Consider the following 18,810-nt stretch of genomic DNA (forward strand, 5'->3'; position numbering starts at 1 on the left):
ACCCAGAATCAAAGAAAAATCAAATATTGTCTATAATTTTAGATAATCTCGATAAGTTCGTGAACAGTGATGTAGCAAATGATTCTGCATAATTTCTTCTTTGGATTTTCTGTGACTTTAATACATTACTTACTTTTACTAGCCTTCTGACTATGTAAATACTATTATGCAACTGAAAACATGACACTATATTTTACAGATATCAATGTACAAAGTTTTTTTTCTTCTTTTCAAATCAGAAACAGAACGAAATGCAATTATTATTGGCACTTAATGAATCCAACAACCTTCAAACTTAAAATTTCATTGATTACAAAATGCCCTAAATTTATTTCCACATGTATTTTTTTTATTAGAAATTATTACATACATGTTGTCCAAGAACTGCTGTCAATACTGGTTTTATATAAATGGAGGTGAAAAATAACCAAACATACTTCTCTGGACTGAAGTAGTAGGGAAACATTTCAGTCACATTTTCACCAGAATGAAAAGGCTTGGCATTTTGCTACTGATCATCTCTAACAATCTGAAAAGCTATACATGTATTCGGGAAAGCTGGAGTAAATATACATTAGTGACTGAATTCACACACTGGATGTTATCTGACTGATAAATCTAAAATACTGTCAGATTGTTCTGATCTGCACGTCTGAGGCTCGTTTTTTTTATTACTATTCTAATTTCTACAAAAGGTCAGTTAACTTAGAAAAAAATGTTTTGGATAAAATAAAAATACTGACATTTTTTGTGTGGAGAAAAAAGTTCTTTTTCATTGCCACTAACAAAAAAGGTGCTCAGTGAAACTAACTTCCAAGAAGCAATTTGCTGTTAGTCTTTGATGGGAAGAGGTCAGGCGTAGTGGTGCTGGATACAGGCCTTCCCAGGACCACCACCGGTCTGAGGTACTGTAGCTGCTTGATGGCCAGGTCCCCACACCCGGCCAGGGCTTTGTCCAGGATGGACTTCAAGTTTTGTACTGAGGTGAAGTCTCCAGTCATGGCGTGGGGCTTCACCAGTGGGGAGTGGGCGCGCCGGCTGCGGGTGTGAGAAATCCCCAACTGGTTGTTCTCTTTCAAGGAGCAGCCCCGTTTCAAAGTCTCTCTGCGTTTCGCCGGTTCGTCTTCCTCTGCCGGAGTCGAGTCTTGAATGAACTTCAAGAAGGATTCCTCAAAGCCCATTGGCTTGTAGGTGCCGATGTCAAAAGAGGTTGGAGAGGGGCTTTTAGACTTGGTTTCTTGGATGTCGAGAGGCTGGTCAGAGAGTTCGTTTTTCCGTTTCAGCGGCTGGCGGATGGGGGCAGTGGGCGGCGGTGATGGAGACGGCGGCGGTGTTTGTGGTGGCGTAGTGTTTGTTACTTTATCATCTGTCTCAGAAGCAACATGAAGCGAACACGGAGGCGAGAGAGCCACAGTGACGGGACGTAGCAGTGGTTTGAATTTGTCTAGAATCGATCTTTCATCCTGTTTTGTAGCGCTGTCTGGTCTTGTAACTTCAAGCACCTCCTCAAGAGGTTGTTCCTTGATCTCTTCCTCTTTAGGTGCCTCATTTGCAACCTCAGGTGGAACCTCCTCGTTTTTTTTCTGTAATATTTCCAGAGGCTCAGGACTTTCCTCTCCCTGCGTTTTGGCTTCGACTGCAGGAGGACTCTGAGGCAGAGGCTGCTCCTCTGCGTTTTCCGCTTCAGCTTTGTCCTCCGTTGTCTGAACCGCTGCAGGTGACAATTCTCCCATGATGGGGGGCCTGGCGGACTTCCTTTGGATCAAAACCTCCAGCTGCTCTGCGTTGAAAACAAGCTTGTCTTCATGTTTGTAGAGATCTTCCTGTTCCATGCGGTGCACCCCCCTGTAGTGGCGGTGCAAGCTGTGCAGGTAGGTGACAACCGAGTCGCAGTCTTGGACCATACACGGGTACGCCACGCGCAGACAGCGGTCCTGACACATCTGTAGTGCTTCCTCGTGAGATCTCAACACAAAGTCACTAAAGGCGTTTCTCCTTGGCTTCTCGTTTTTACTCGACGCCTTTTTCCCATCAGCAATGCCGTCGTCCTTTTTGTCCGACTCAGTCGTCCCTTCGGACTCTGAATTCTCAGTGGTGGGTTCAGAAGTTTCATCCTTACGAGAACTCCTTTGAGCAACTATCACCTTTTTTTGGCAGCCGGAAACCGACTCTTTGTGCGTGCTCTGCAGCCGTACCACCAGTGAGTCATAGTACTCAAAGTGGCTGTAAAGAGTGTGTTTCTTAAGGTCTTCGTTGTGGCTGAAGACCTTTGAGCAACCATCGAATTTGCATCGTATGAGCTCTGGAGGCCGGGAGTGAACATCTCTTGTGTGCCTCACCAGACTGCTTTTAAGGTGATACGAGGCAGAGCATTTGGCAAAGTGACACTTGAACTGGCGCTGAGGTTCATCTGAGTTTGTGAGAGGTCTTTTCTTTGCAGGTTCCCTTCTAGCTTCAGGACTGCCGTGCGCATCCCCGTCCTTCTCCAAAAGGAGTTGGGAACGGTTGTAGTGATGCACCAACTGCAGGTGGCGGACGAGGCCTCCCTGAGTGGAAAAAGAGGCATAGCAGTTTTTGGCCACACAGTGGAACGGTTTACTGAGTTTATCCAGCATGTAACACAGGTTGCTTTTGGCCACGACACGCCTTGTTCGGATCTGCTGTGTTTTATCCTCCTCATTTTCCTCTTTCTGCTCATCTTTATTCTCTGATTCATCCTCTCCTTCTTCCATTGAGGAGTGATTGCTGCCATTTTCTCCGTTCTCACTGGTCCCGGTCTCTTCCTTTGCCTTCAGCTGCAGCGTCTCCTCAGCATCTTTTATAACTTTCTCACTGTGCTTCGGTGTTGGAGAGCCTTTGTTTCCTTCAAACGGCACAGGCTCAAAGCTCAGTTTCTCAAAGTAGTCCTCAGACATGTTATGCGCTTGAAGATAGTGGGCCTTCAGGACTCTCTTCTCTCTGTGACTCTTGTTGCAAAGTTGGCATTTATAAGGCTTGAATGAGGAAGTCATCAGCTTGGCCTCATCGGACGAGTGGTTGTGTATGGAGACATAGTGTCGCAGCAAGCTGTAGCTCCTTGCTGTCCGAAAGCCACACCGTTTGATTTCGCAAAGATATGGCTTGGCTGAAGCTAACGAGTCATCCTCCTCCACCGTTACCGATGATTGCTCTGCTTCGGATTTTACCCTCTGCTCCAGCAAATGGCGTCTCTTCTTGAGCAACACGACAGGAGGCTTCGCTATGATCGCCTGGTGAAGAGAAGACTGAGACAATATAAAGTCTGAGTTTTGCGAACTGTGAGATGACGAGGGGTCAAGGGTTAGATTGCTCAGCCCGATAAGGATTTCGTTCAGAGCGTCAGTTTTTGCGTTAAGGCTTAAGGAAGTTGTTTCATTTGGTGTGGTATCAAAGGACACATTCTTCTCTTTGCCTGACTCAACGGGCAACAATGGAGAATGCTCTTGTTCTCCATGCTCATCGATCTCTTGCTCCATTTCCATCTTGATCTCTTTGAGCATCGGTGGGTTCTCCTCCTTGTCATTTTTTTGATCTCTGTTTTCCAGCTTGAGATGTTCTGGGTGAGCACACTTTAGATGCCTCTGCACGTCTCTGGCTCTGGTAAAGGTCATTCCACACTTCTCAAAGCCGCACGTGAACTTGCTTCCATCAAAGCACACAGCCACCAGCGTTATCATCGCCTTGGGCTCACTGAACTCGGGTTCTTGCAAAGAGGAGCCAGAACTGATCGACTGAGAGTTCAGAATATCGCCGTTCATAACATCCATCACATCCGCAGGCTTCACAGGGCGGACCATCACCTCACGGACAGCCTTGAAGAATTTCCGCTTAGCCCTTCTCTGCGCCTCAAAGTCGTTTTCGGTGAACGTTATGTTGTGTGTGGATAGATGCTTTAGGAAGTCCTTTTTGGATAAGAAGTATTTTTTACATTCACCACCACTGCAGGTAAAGGCAGCGTCTCTGAAGTGCTGCGCTTCGTGGTGGTAGATCTGCCCCAGGTCGGAGTATGTGACGTAGCAGCCCTTGAGCTCGCATTGGTAGTTCAGCTGAAAGCCGTGAGTGTGCTTGTGCATCACGAGTTCATTGGATGTCCCGAAACGAGCGCCACAGCCGTGGACCACACACATGTAAGGTTGGTCACCGTAGTGAACCTTCCTGTGTTTGCGGTGATGGTAAGCCGAGACAAAGTGGCGTCTACAGAAGACGCATTTTTCCCTTTTGTCTCGCATCTGATGGAAATATTTCACATTTTCATCTCCCTTGTGCTCCGATTTTAGGTGGACATATAGATACTTGGAGTGTTTAAAGATACGAGTGCATTTGGTTGCCGGGCAGGGATACACCTCGCGGTTCTGCAGCTTGAAGTGTTTGTCGATGTAGTCGAAGGTGATGTGCTCGTCACTCTCTTCCTGCTTCTCCTTGTTCTTGGCCTGTTCGACGATATGATGCAACACGTCCGGGTCATGCGTGGATTCGTAGTACAGCATCAACGAGGGGTCAACGGTGATCTCGCCCGGTTCGACGTCATCGTCCTCATCCAGTTGCTTCTGTGTGTCTTCGGTCTTTATGCTGTGCTGAGCTGGAGGCTCGTGGCTCAGGATGTGTCTCCTCAGGTGGGGAATCAGGTCCTTTCTGCTCCGGAAGTCCTCCAAGCACACCGGGCAGGGGTGATTGCTCTTGTCTGAGTGTCTTTTGGAGTGATGAATTATCTGTATGTCTGTGATGGATCTCTTACAAATCTGACACCGCAGCTTTGACCTTTTCATCTCACACCCTCCCTTAATGCCCATGTGGTTATTGATCTGATTTTTATCCACATCAAGACCCCCATTTATCCTGTTGTGGGGTTCCTGTTCTACTTTTATTTGAAGTCCTTGTGGCTCCTGCTGCTTGGCCTTCTCTTCCTCGTCCTCTTCCTCCTCCTCTGACTCCGGCCTAATCCCTAGCAGCGATATGCAGTGGTTTTTAAGAGTTTTCCAGTCCCAGAACTCGGGATCAAAAGGCCAGTCGGCTTTCAGCGCCAGCAGCAACTCGCAGCGGAGCGAGTTGGGGATAACCTCGCCCTCCTGGTCGTACTTTTGGTCTGGCCGCATGTAGAGCTCCTTCAGGCAATTGAAGGCTTCCTGGCTGGTGCCAAGGAGGAACTCCGTCAGCTGGCAGGCACGCAAAACTTCCAGGTCATTCGGAAGGAGGGAGGCCACCATCCTGCATATGGATGTTCTCGTTTCTGAGTCGTCTTGCTTCGGAAGTTGAAGGGCTTTGACACAAAGCCCCACTGAGGAAAGTACTCCAATTTCCTCTGCCTGAAAAAAAAGAGAAAAACGTTAAAATTAACAAATTTGTAGATAATTTGTTTTTTAAAATGCAGAGTAGGGCTGCAGCTAAGTGGTGAACGAACCTCTGCCTGGATCACACGGACCAGGTACAGCAGATGTTGGACCGTTTTGGCAATGGCACCAAGCTGAAGGCATCGTTCTCGCAGAGAGGTCAGCGAGGGGTCAAGTCTTCTCTGAAGCTTACTCCACAACGATATCAAATCCCTTTCAATCAAGAAACAAAAGAACATTTTCAAATAGGAAAGTAAAGTGAGTTCTAAAGCCGACTAAAGGCCACGCACATTCACAAAATCCGTGATAAAAACTGGCCATAAAATCTCTAATTGGCGGAAATTTATGAAAAGGTTTTTAATTTGTTAGTGTTAAGATGCAGACTGAAACTGGTTAGATTAAAAGTTGTCTTTTTTCCAAAGATTATGTGATATTTGCGACTCTAAGCCAGTTAATTTATCTAAACCGAGAGGAAAAAATGGCTCTTTGGGTTGTAAGCATTGCAGATCCCTGAACCAGACAAACCTCTGTTCATGTCTAACATTGTTCCTGATTAAAAAAAATAAAGTCTGGCTCCATGAATGGAGACATATATGAAAAGAACGTCTGATTGTAGACTTTAGCTGCATTAGCGATGGGGCGTGTGGGCTCACCAGGAGCAGTAAAGACTCTGCTGCTGCAGCTGCTGCGTTAGGAAAGTTGTGCAGAGAATGAAGGCCGTGTTCTCCTCTCCCTCCGACTCCAAACTGGATGTGATGTCCAGCACGTCCTTACAGTCCAGCCGGGAAATCTGAAGAAGTAAACAGCGTATCGTTCAGACGTGAGGAACCAAAGACAAAAAATAACTATTGTTGCAGGAGGGCCAGAAAATGGTAAGACAAAGGCTACATGTGCAGTTACTTTATTTTTCAGACCATCAGAACAGAAGTTCATGTAAAGTACTTTTATTTTTCTGCTGGTCTGGAGCTCAGTAAACTGTAGAAATCAATGAATTCTCCTCCATTTCCTCTCAGAAAAACAACAGACTTCTTTTTGCAGAGCAAAACGTCTCATCTAGGTGTGTTTTGGAACAGTCTCTCCTTGAAAACGTGAAAAAAACCTGCTGAATACGTTTTCCTTAAATGGCCAGTATCGTATTTTCAAGCACATAGTTCCAAAAATAGCAACAAAATTCCAGAGACAGAGAACATCTTAAAATCTGGTCTCTGTCTTTTTAAAAAATATAAACCTGGTCTTTCTGAAACTCCGCCTTCAGGACGTCATCACAACATGGCTCCTCCATTAACCCTCCAACAACATTTATAGCAGCGTTTCACTGAGAAGCAGCTCCGATAATGAGCGCAGCAGATGTTTGCCAATTGCTGCTGGCTAGTCTGAAGGAGCTGCTCTGAAGCTTAAAACTTCAGCTCTGAGGAGGAGCTGTGCCTCGAAGGCGGAGCTAGGTCCACCCTGCCATTTTCCGCATGACTGGTTGCCTTGGAGATTAAACGATTTCTCAAACAGGCATCAAATAATCACATCAACAATCCAGGTTTGTTGTTGATGAGGGAATAACATCATAATATGATGTTAGGCTCTAAAAGGTTGCTTTTACATTTGTTTTTGGTATTTTGGAAAAAAAAAATTAAATAAAATGAGGTGCAGAGAAGGGCTAATAAAAAAATCAAGTAATAAGGCAAGAAAGGATTTCAAAGGCATACGTAAAATCTAAAAAAAAACATCAACAACAACAAAAAAACAGAAATTTACATACATTGGATAAAACGAAATTTTTCTGCCTCCGTCTGAAGTCAAATCAGACCAAACTTCTCCTTTTTTAGATGAGTTGAAATGATTTGCTAAACAAAACAATAATGTAAGAGAATTATTTAACAATGTCTTCAAAATCAGAACTGTACCATCTCTAAACAATGATGTTGATGATGTCATAGCTTTGGAAACTTCTGATAGGTTAACAGTGAATTGAAAGCAAAGAATAAAAGTTGAATAAAATTAAATAAAGAGGAGCTTGCCTCCATGATGGCCTCTTCGTTGGGCAGCAGCTGGCACAGCTGGGAGACGTAAATCTGCCGGAACATTCCCTGGTTGGAAATAAGGCTGCATTCGGTGCAGGCTTTGGCCAACACGCCGGCCTTGGCGACCTCACCCATCTTCTCCAGGTGCTTCACCCGCATCTCCATGAAGCCCTCGCCCTCCAGGCTAATGTACGCATTAACTACAAACACAAAGCAGGAGTTAATATTCATGACTAAAAGATAAAGTAAGTGGACCTGGGTGGCAGAAAACATTAAATATCAAAAAGTAGATTTTATTTCCATAATCCCTTCCCTGAGCTGCACGACAGAATATTAGAGCCAATTTGTTTAATTATTTCAAATTCAATTCAAAATTCAAATTTAAAAATATTTGATTGATTCCAAAGGGAACTTAAATATCAATGTAACTCACATTAGTTCAAATTCATCAGAATTACTGTAGATGGTGATGGCTGTTGGCAATTATGAGAATATAGTCATAATATTAGCAGAAAAAAGCAATTTTACTAGAAAAAAAGTCTTTTAGAAAAACTTTAACAAGAAAAAAAGCTTAATTATGATCTGAAGTGACTAGCTCAGTGTGTTGTTCTTTTTTTCGAAATAGTTTGCACGATTGTTTCAGTCTTGCTAGTGATCAAATATTATCTGTAAAACTTATACCAAAGATGCTCAAGATTTGTTATTTTAATTTTTCATTGGGATTTCTAGTAAAATTAATACTTTATTATCCTAAAATTACTGTTTTATAACCTTAGTCCTAATATTCTGATTTGAATCCAAAGTCTGAATAAATAGAAATGCGTTTGTCAAACAAGATGGCCGCCCTCATCATGTCGACATCACTGAACTATGAAAACCAATGGAGAATATTGGTGAAAAAAATACAGATTTTCCAAAAATAAACTCTTCAAAAACCAAAAATTAAATTAATTAATCGCCCAGCTCTAGCGGTAAGTAAAGGTAGAAAGGGGGCGGAGCCTAACCGTCCTCTGGGCTGGTGTTCTGGCCGGTGAGCAGAGCGTTCAGGATCGGGTTGCTCCATGCTCCGCCTTCTCCTGTTATCTGCAGAAGTGCTTGGAGGTCTGTGCTTCCATACTGGATCAGTGTGTCATGGGCAATCTGCGGAAACACAGAAATCACTTCAACCAGAAACCCAATACGAGTATTTTTATACATCTGCTGGTCTGGCTGTGTTCTTTCAGCAAACTGTCTTTTTTTGCATCAGTTTAAATGTAAATCATGTAGCGTGAACTGAGCATCACACTAAGGAAGTGAGGAAGGGAGGGTCAGTGCAGAGCACCGGAGTTGAACCTTTTTTCATTCAGTGTCATCAACAGAAAAAGGCAGGCAGAAACGATAAAGCCGATAAATTAAAATGAGGCCGATAATTTTCATTTATCGTGTGATTAATTGATTTATTGTTTATCGCGACAGGCCTATCGATTAGTAAATTAGGTAACAATTATTTACACAGTCGATTAATCACAATTAATGGTTTCAGCCCTAAACCCAATATGACTGTTTGTAGCCTGAGCATGGAGTTCACACAGGGACAACATGCAAACTCCATGCAAAAAACCTCCAGCCAGAATTTCAGTTTCCAATCAAAATCAAAACAAATCTTGGCAGCCTGGACATTTTGATTGGTCGCTGGTTTCCAGGACCAATCTCCAGCAGTGTAGGAAGCATAAAGCACCAACACCAGTTCAACACTGGAACTGGTTGGGTGGAAACCTCCACAAAATGATTTCCATCTGTAATCCATCAACAAGCAGAGCTCTGAAGGTTCCTACCTGGACAGAGTGGTGGAACTGAAGCCAGGCTTCATATGGGATTTCATTGTCAGGCACCGACAGCAATAGTTCAAAGCAGCTCCTGCATGAGATGAAAACAAGATGGCCGTCAATCATCTCTAAAACCGTCTGGATTTCACTTACAGGGCTTGTTTTTACAGTAAGAACAGAAATACAATGTACGCAGAAATTATTTCAGAGGTAGTCGCTAATAATTATTTAAAAAATCATTTTATTGGTTATTTTTCAGTGAAAATAATCAACTCCACATATAGGGAAAGATTGAAGCATTTCACCTGCCATTAAATTGGATATGAACCCAGTTGAATTCATTCATGTTTAAAAAAAATAACATTCACTGCAAAAATACAAAAACGTTTTAGTCTAGTTTCTAGTGCAAATGTCTTAGTTACACTTGAAATAGGACAAAACTATAGGAGTTTGTTTCAGGTCAATAATTCCTTAATGTGGATGAAAAAGTTCTAGTTTCAGTTTCACTGTCAGATCATTTCACTTAAAATAAAGACATTTTTCACATAAGTAAAATAATCTGCCAATGGAACAGGTGTGTTTCTGTCAATATTAAGAAACTATTTACTTAAAACAAGCTCCTATATTTTACTTAAAAGTTACTTATAATGTTTTTTTCTTATCTAAAGTGTACCAATATATTTGCACTAGAAACAAAATCAAAAATACTCTTAAGATTTTGTGTTTGTGCAGAGTTTCAATTAAAAAAAAGTCTCTTTTCTTTATTTCTGACACTGAAGGGAGACGCAGATCTGATCTAGAACATCTAGTCACAGTTCCTGTATTTTCCGCCTCGTGACAGAGACAAAGAAAAGAAACAAAGATAAAAAATGTATCCAACCAGATGCTAATGATCTATTTTTACCTCTTTTCAGGCACCATTTTCCTCATCACAGCTGATAGATTTATTTAACAAACACAGCTTTGTTTTTGTTTTTTGTCTGCACAGTGTTAGATTAAATGTAGAATATTTAGGAGAGGATTTTGCAGAATTATATGAAAATATGATTTGCAAATACATTTTAATAAAATTTTCTCGTGACCGAAGCCTGAAGGGGACAAACCGAAAACCCGCTTTAGCAAAGACCAGAGCTGCAGTGTTTTTTAAATTACTATCGTCATCTTGCTATCAATCCATCGCAACCAAAAGGGCCTGCTGGGACAAAATAACTTCACAGATACAAGATTTAAAGTGCAAACATGAAAATTCTGCATGGCAAGAACATATTTCTATTTCTGATAGCATCTAAAACACTTGCTTTATATTTTAACTGAATGCTTAAGAGAGGTTGCAGATACAGAACGCCATTAAACTACTAATAAGTGGTACATTTAAAAAATAATTCAAACAAATATTCAAAGATTGCAGAGCAAAGAAAAAAGTCGTGCAAATTTTTCATGAGGACGGTATTACAGAATCGTTTGGACTGCATAAACAAAATCTCATCAAGTATTTTTCGTCTAGTTTCTATGGAAATATCTTAGTACATATGAATTAAGACAAAACTAACATGCAACTTTCAGCAACTAACTTTTCAGCAAGATGTCGGAGCTTGTTTTAAGTTAAGTCTGTCATGTTGATTTTAAAAAAGGTTCATTTACACTTAACACTGAAAAAATGTCTTAATTGAAAAAAATCTGCAGGTTTTAAAAATCAAGATGAAGCAATTATTGACTTAAAACAAATTCATATCTTACTGAAAAACTACTGTAGCTTACTACGAAACTGATATGTATTAGAAAACTAGATAAAAATACTGTGCTTTTGCAGTGCGATCTCTGCTAAAGAAGAAGCGTGACTGATTCTGGTCTAAAATGTTTGAGGATTATTTTCGTTACGTACAGAGCGAGCCTCTTCAAAACGAGCCCCACTCTGTCGGACTCTGCGGTCAGGTGGGATCTGGCCGCGGCGAAGCAGTTAATGGACAGGCAGTAGACCTCCAGCAGAGGCAGACCATGCTCGATGGAGTTCCTGCTCCCAGCATAGTGCATCAGCGCCTGCAAACGGACAGCAGAACACAGTCAGGAAGTGTTTCGGTTAAACCTGCCTGGTACGGCGGCGCGTTAGGCCACTCTACATAGACATGAAAAGAAAGGAGGAGGAAATTTCTGACAAAAATTTATTTTCCAACTCAGAAATTCACACTTTTTTCTTGAAAATTTTTTAAATTAATCTAAATATTTCTGAGATTTTTCAAGCAAATTTTCAACTTTTAAGACTCAGAAATATTCTTGTTTATTCTTGGAAATTTCTGAGACTAATTTAAAAATGTTCTTGTTTTCTTCTGGTAAATTTTTAAATTCAGAAATGTCCTTGTTATTTCTCGACAACTTCTGAGTTCATCTCAAAATGTGAGTTTTTCTAGCAAATTTTTTGCCTTTTCAAACTCTAAAATTTTCCCATTTTTTTCTAGAAAACTTTAGATAAATTTCAAAATTTGAGGATTTTTTTTCCCAAGCAATTTTAAACTTTTCAAAGTCAGAACTTTTTATGTTGTTTTTTTTTTCAATAAAATGTCTTCAATAAATCTCAAAATTTCTGAGAGTTATCCAAGCAAATTTAGGTTGATTTAAAGCTCAAAACTTTCATGTTTTTTTTCTCATAAAGATCTCAGATTAATCTCCAAATTACAGGTTTTTTAAAAAGTAAACATACTCCTCTTTTCCCCCCCATCTGAAATGGACAAACACACCTTCTGTCTGGAATACGGGGGGTTTTCCTCCATGGGGAAAAACCAGTCTGCACCTGTTTGATCCCAGTTGACAGACTGAAGGTTGCTTTTTGATTGGGCCTGAGGGGAATTGACACACCTAAATCTGCACCACAAAACCAGGAATAACAGCAAAAAGCTGCTTGTAAAAATTAAAAAACAGAAAAAAGTACATGACACCAAACTGAAAAGTAATCTAATATTTTTCATGCTTAGCAGCTTTTTGTTGTTTGTTCAGAAACAATAAACCAGAGGGGAGGGTCCAACATTTTCACCTGGTTTCACCTGCGTGCAGACACAACGAACATCTCAGGAGTCGCAATTATCAGACAGGAGAAACTTTTTGCCGAATTAATTCCCCCCTGTCTAAATATACAGCAGCCAGGAATAAAGTCCCAGCCCCAGAGACCTGCATCAGCAGACTAATTAACTCTGAACTACTTCCGACTTAAACTCAGTGTCACACCTAACTGTTTGTCTCTCTACCAACTAAAGGGAAAGTTTTAACAGTTTAAGCAAAATGTCAACAAAAAAAAACAATTAAATGGTCTATTGCTATAGGAATTAACAACAAACAGACAAGTTTTAATCAATCAAGAGAAAGGCTGAAACGATTAATCATGATTAATCAAATACTTGTCAACTAATTTAGTCATCGATTAATTGTTAACTGGAGTAAACAGAGTCAAAAAGTCAATTTGCTAAAGAAAGAAAAACAACCTAAGAGAGCAGAAATAAAGAGAAAATTGTAAAAAATAAATAAATAAATAAAAAATAAGTATATTCTGCATTTAAGATAAAAAAATAAACCTTTTTTGTAAATATGTTCAATTCACTTCACCTGGTTAAAATTCTGTAAAAACAATCCATTAATCACATTTTGCTATCAAATTATTAATCAATTAATCCAAATAATCAACAGATCAGCTCGACACTGTATTGATTTTAAGTTAAACAGAAAGAGATTTTTTATTTTAATATATTTTTAGCTGCAGATGCATCTCTTGCTACAAATGATCAAACTTATTGTATAGTAGGCAATATAATGCATATTTTCTTATTTAGAAAAGAAATTGAAAGTATTTATTTGAGTCTTTTAATGCATTTCTAATATTATATAAAAAGGGTAAAGTGGTTAAATGAAAAATCTGCAGAATGTAACAAATTTTTAACTGATTAATCTGTTAGTTGAAGCCTTAACCAACACAACACAACAAATATAGAGTACAATGATTAAAATAATTGTTCTCATGTTCAGTCCACTCTGATACACACCAGAGGTTAAAACGTTCTTTACCTGTTTTATTCCCAGAACACAGAAAAACTCACCTGGGACTTGGACTGGGATTTATTTACTAAATGTACCTTTAATTTGTATTCTTTTAAACAACTAAAGCAGAACTATGCTTTAGTATAAAACACTAATTAATTCCCTTTAGTAAGTATTTTTTAGGGAAATGGATTAAAAATATATTACTTTACTTACTTTATCTGTTAATTTATCTTACACATAAAAATCCTGGAAGAATGTCAAGAATGTATTTCACATCTTGCAATTAATATTTTTTACAATATTTCTAAGATGCAATAATGTCATTTTTGGTAGAAATGCTCCAATATTCAACATTAATATTGCTGCAATAGCTGATATTTAACCTGATATGTTAACAATGATTTGCCGATACAGATGTTAATGCCGATATTTTGAACTTCCCTAATTTTTGGCATTCCTTATGAATAACCAGTATTTAGTAGAGCCTTAACTCTCTCAACATGACTTTTGCTTTTCATTTTATATTTTTAAATAGTTAAAAAAAAGCCACTGTCCTCTCTTGCTCTCCTGTGAGAGATGTGTGTGCAGTTAACAATGGTCATCCCACTACTGCCAACTTAGCAACTTTGTTGCTACATTTAGCAACTTTTAAAGGATTTTCCAAGATCGCTGATCGGCCTGAAAACTGCAATTGGTGCACCGCTTTTCAAAACGTTTTTGAAATAAAACAAAAGGTCGTGGTTACAATTACACATTGTGTATCCCAGTGTTTGCATGGTGATTTATGGTCATTATCATTCAGAAACAACATGGCAGAGAGTCCGGTCACCACCCAAACCGGGTGGTGACCAGTCTGGAAATCAAAAACAGATTAAGTTATCAGTAAGGTGCAGAACCTTTGACATTTTGGGGTAAACACACCGCGATGCTGCCCCGCCCCACATGCATGCAGCAAGGCATCATGTGCAAACTGGAGCGATGTCATGAGCCAATCCTGCATTTTCATATTTATTTTCCAAACAAAAACAAGCCAACTGAGGTAACGGTACAGCTAAAACTAATTTAACATAATAAGCGGAACCAGCAAACAAAACATAAAACATATTGCAAATATTGTGAATTTTCCCTCCAGCAGGGATGTGATATATTCAAATGAACGCACTGAGGAACATTAGTAAATACGCAGCTGTTTTCTAAATAACGGCTAGGAGAAGAGCAGCAGCAGCTCTTCATGTTTTCTATGAAAAAAGACCCACACACTCCTAGCGGAGCTAACGTGAAGCTAATGATAGCTACGATATACACATTACCTGACAGAAGTTGTCGCAGTACTCCGTGGAAGATGCCACGGAGATTTCTTGCTGTCTGAGAACGTCTTCGAAAGCTCTGAGCGTGGCCAGCAGGGTTTCCATCGCGATGACAGTATCCTCGGCCGCATCCAGGGCCCAGTCGTTCCAATCGTGCTCCGCTTCGACATTATTCTCCGCCATCTTCGCTCTCCGCCACGGCGCGTATGCAGTGCAGCCTGGTGCTGCCTTCAGGGGCCGTCCGAAATTTTAAACACGTCAGAGGAATTTCACCTGTAGGAAAACCAACCAAAAACACTAGAAATTTAAATGTGAGCAGAACTTTCTGTACAAACACCGTTTCATTTATAATAAAAAAGTACTGTAATTAAATTACGCAGATTGAACGGAAATTCCCTCATTTCAGAAAGTGAAACTCATACCTTCACCTTCCTAAAATAATTGCTAATGTCATTTTTTTTGTCAAAAGTTTTATAAAAACCTAAATCATCTTTTGCCATGAAAGAGGTTGTATTTTTTTCTTTCTTTCTTTTTTTTTCCAAAATCACTTTACTTAAGCCGTTACTTTAGGAAGGTGACAATATACAATCCAAATATGAGATTCCATTAGTGCCAAAAATATGTTTACACATTTGCGTTACAAATGCACTTACCCACCTTACATTACATATACATACATGCACACCTTACATAAGCTGTGTTTTCTGTTGACTACATATTTGTGCAATTTAACATTTTGAAAATAACTTTGCTTAAAGAAAGCATGCCAATTTAAAAAAATATATTAAAAATCTCTTGTCTCAATTTTTAAACACATCAGAGGAACTTCACCTATAGGAAAACCATCCAAAGACAGAAAACTTGCCCTTAAGCACAATATTCTGTACAAATGCCATTTCATGTATAACAAAAGATGTACTGTAATAAAATTAAATCATTGTAGACATGGTAGACAGAGATTCCCTCATTTCAAAAAGTGAAACTCATATTGTCACCTTCCTAAAATAATGCCAAAATCAGTTTTGGTTAAATAAAAAAATGTTTTAACCTAAATCAACTTTTTGCATAAAATAGTTGTGATTTGTTTTTGCCAAAATCACTTTACTTATGCCGTTATTTTATGAAGGTGACAGTGTTATATCTATATTCCAAAATTGGGATTCCATTAGTGCCAAAAATATTCTCACATGCCTGCTTATATGCACTTAGACGCCTAGCATTACGTAGGCATACTTAACTTACGTAAGCTGCATTTCCATTGACCATATGTTTGTGCAATTTGACATTTTAAAAATAATTTTGTTTAATGGAGACATGCCAATTTAGAAAAAAAAACTCTCATTTGTTAATAAAACTTTTGAAACTAGAATGAGGCGGTTTTTTGGTTTATTTTTCAAAACTGCAATGGAAACATGTTTTATGCATCACATCAGTCACATGATCAACAACAAAATGTTTCCACTGGCATAAACCTTGAAGAAGAAGACAACAGGAAGTAGTTGGGGGACCAATTACTCATTGTGTGAACAAACTTATTCATGTGTGACTTTAATTGTGCCCCAGAAGTGAAGCTAAATAGCTTATTATCATTGGAGTCTGATTCAGTGCTAAATGTTAACAGTGATTCAAAAATTAAAACCTGTGTATTTTGGAAGTTGCTGAATGAACATTTTACTTTTATCTAATTTAACCCATCACGTTATTTTGCTGCATGAAAAATGTCATGTGGTTGTGGAACTATCCCCAAGTCCTTTCCCTACTATTCCTTTGAGTCCTCGAACTAGGCTAGGAAGGGAAATATACTGGCACATCAAACCCACCAAGAATTTTTTTCAACAGACTGACAGAAATATATTTTTGGCCCTGATGGAACTCCATATGATTACACAAGTAGTGAACTGTTTCATGCCATACTTTCTTACTTGATTATTACGGCTTACAGATGATGAAAACCTTAATTTCTGTGTCTCAAATTTGCATAAAATAAAAGCTTGATATATAACAATACATCTATATTTAATGAACAGACATAGGCAGAGGACTTAAAAATTACATGTAAAAGTAAAAGGTATCACAACTTGAACATATTTTTACTCAAGAAAAGGTAAGAAATAACCATCCAAGAAGTTACTTAAGTAATAGTAAAAAGTTTCAAACCTTTTTTCAGTTTGAAATCTTTTGTAATTTCATTTTTTTTTCTTTCAAACTTTATGGCCCCAATTTAGCTCCTTATTTCTCTCCTCACTTTAACTATAGATGTTTGGCGCCCCCTGGAGGAGAACAAATTAACTGCCGCGATAACCCGGAAATACATTCTATCTCCCCTTAGTTGCACGTGCAGAAGGTAAGCAAAGTCTGAAAGTCGGTCTATTTCGGGGTTTGTAGATAAAATTGGGTTCTATTTGTACTTATTGATTATCTTCTGGTTTGTTTGTGATGTTTGGAGCGAAGCGGATAGTTCTGAACGGTTAAATCTGACATTAAGCTCATTTGTAGTCCTTTAAACGCATTTTTGTTTGAATGTGACGTCAGAGTCCCTGCTATCCAGCTGTTGTAAAGATGTCGTATTTTCCAGTCCTGCTCGGTCCAACATGGGGAAGTCCAAACAGACCGGAAACCATAAGGGCGACAAGAAGAAGAACATCGCTAAGAAGTGGAAGACGAAGCGCCGGACCAAAGATTTGGACCAGATCCACTCGGATATGAAGCCAGAAACCGCGGCCAAGCTGCTGCGTCAGGACGTGGACTATGACGTAACGGGATGCGCACAACACTACTGCTTACACTGCGCGTGAGTGTTTCCTCTATGTAGAAATGGAGTTTGTTAGTAAATGTTAGCTAACAGGTCTGATTTTCCTTTCTTTCTTCTTTCCTTTGTTCCTTCGTGTTTACTTTCTTTCCTTCCTTTCTGGGTTTTCCAGGTTTGATCTTGAAACCTTGCTGACTCTAGAAATATTTGTAGAAACTTGTGTTGCATTTATTGACACATTTATTCATTAACATCACAAAGCAAAGTCAAAATAAAGTCACAGATAATTAATGACCGCCTGACTCTTCTGCTATGTGTTTGTTGACTTCTTCTCCTGCAGGCGATACTTTGTTGACATGCGGTCCTTGAAGGAGCATTTCAAAACCAAAGTGCATAAGAAGCGGTAGGTGGCAGCATCATTCTGGGGAGAGACGTTTGTACCTGCAGGAGTGTGGCGGCTCACCTGTGTGTGTCTGCAGGTTGAAGCAACTGAGGGAGGAGCCGTACACGCAGGCGGAGGCAGAGCGCGCCGCAGGGATGGGATCCTACATCGCCCCGAAAATTGTAGAAGTGAAAACGCAACCTGTGGAGGAAAACATGGACTGAATGCTGCTTAATGGATGGACTCTCTTTAACAGAAACCTTCTGTTATTTATTATCATCACAAAGCTGTGATTTTTTATGACAGATTGTAACTTTCTGCCATCTATATCCACGTAAACATGGAACAATAAACTAAAATTTTAACATGTTAAAATGTTAAAATTCTTGTTTTCTCTGAAATCAATGAATTCTTAAAGGTAATTATTAATGTACTTTCGAGTTGATGTAATTTTGCAGTATACAAATAAAAAACTGATTTGGTAAGACTGATAAAATAATATTTAAATGTGATATTTTCTGCAAAATTCACATTTTGCACATTTCTTCCATTTTTCTCTACTGCTTATAGAAACATCAAAAGTGCTTTAAAAAACACCAGGCTGATTTCTGGCAATAATTTCATGTTTTCTGGTGTCTAGAAATGCAATGTAACAAATTAACAGGCATAGCCCGTTGCCTAGCAACCTCTAGCATAGCCTAGCTCTGTTACCCAGCAACCTCGACTGAGTTCCAGCATTTGGTCAGGTGGTTTTACCCTGTATCCGCTGTACAATGGCTGCTGGAAAAGACAAGTGTTAACAGCAGACATTGGATAAACATGTTTATTTTTCCAATGTCCTTGGTGCCTATGCTAACTTAATTGGTAAAATTACAGGATTTTAAACAAATTAATTCCCTATTTTACTTATTTTAAAAATTTATTTTAAAATTTCAGTTCAAATGCAGAATTGCAGTACCTAATAAATTCATAATATTAATATTTTTCACATTACCCCTATAAACATCAATGTATTGTATTTTGAATTTATGTAAGCAAAATGTAGTTGTTTACTCTGGTTTTATTATTTTCAGGAGAGTTAATTTCTCCAGTTCTGATGGAATAGCAAATGTCCACCTCGGTTGATTTGGGTTGAAAAATAACCGCAGTTTTCTTTCTGGCACAAAAACGTGTAAATGACTCTT

The 18,810-nt window shown here is 39.3% G+C and overlaps 2 protein-coding genes across 2 annotated transcripts; one reads left to right on the forward strand and one right to left on the reverse strand.

Annotated features, from left to right (window-relative positions):
- Positions 1–102: 102 nt before the first annotated feature.
- On the reverse strand, positions 103–17,771 carry rlf (RLF zinc finger). The gene is made up of 9 exons (XM_007574168.2): positions 17,708–17,771; positions 14,499–14,768; positions 11,048–11,202; positions 9,175–9,256; positions 8,365–8,500; positions 7,358–7,560; positions 5,999–6,135; positions 5,417–5,558; positions 103–5,321 (listed from the first exon to the last, which is right to left on the reverse strand). Exons 2-9 carry the CDS (start codon positions 14,676–14,678, stop codon positions 807–809), a joined length of 5,550 nt encoding a protein of 1,849 aa, XP_007574230.2. The 5' UTR covers positions 14,679–14,768; positions 17,708–17,771; the 3' UTR covers positions 103–806.
- Positions 16,741–18,122, forward strand: znf593 (zinc finger protein 593). Its single transcript, XM_007574135.2, has 4 exons — positions 16,741–16,839; positions 17,071–17,286; positions 17,585–17,647; positions 17,724–18,122. The coding sequence occupies exons 2-4, from the start codon at positions 17,087–17,089 to the stop codon at positions 17,848–17,850; spliced, it is 390 nt and encodes a 129-aa protein (XP_007574197.1). The 5' UTR covers positions 16,741–16,839; positions 17,071–17,086; the 3' UTR covers positions 17,851–18,122.
- Positions 18,123–18,810: the final 688 nt, after the last annotated feature.

The sequence above is a fragment of the Poecilia formosa genome, unplaced genomic scaffold (assembly GCF_000485575.1).
Source record: "Poecilia formosa unplaced genomic scaffold, Poecilia_formosa-5.1.2 Scaffold345, whole genome shotgun sequence".
Taxonomy (NCBI): domain Eukaryota; kingdom Metazoa; phylum Chordata; class Actinopteri; order Cyprinodontiformes; family Poeciliidae; genus Poecilia; species Poecilia formosa.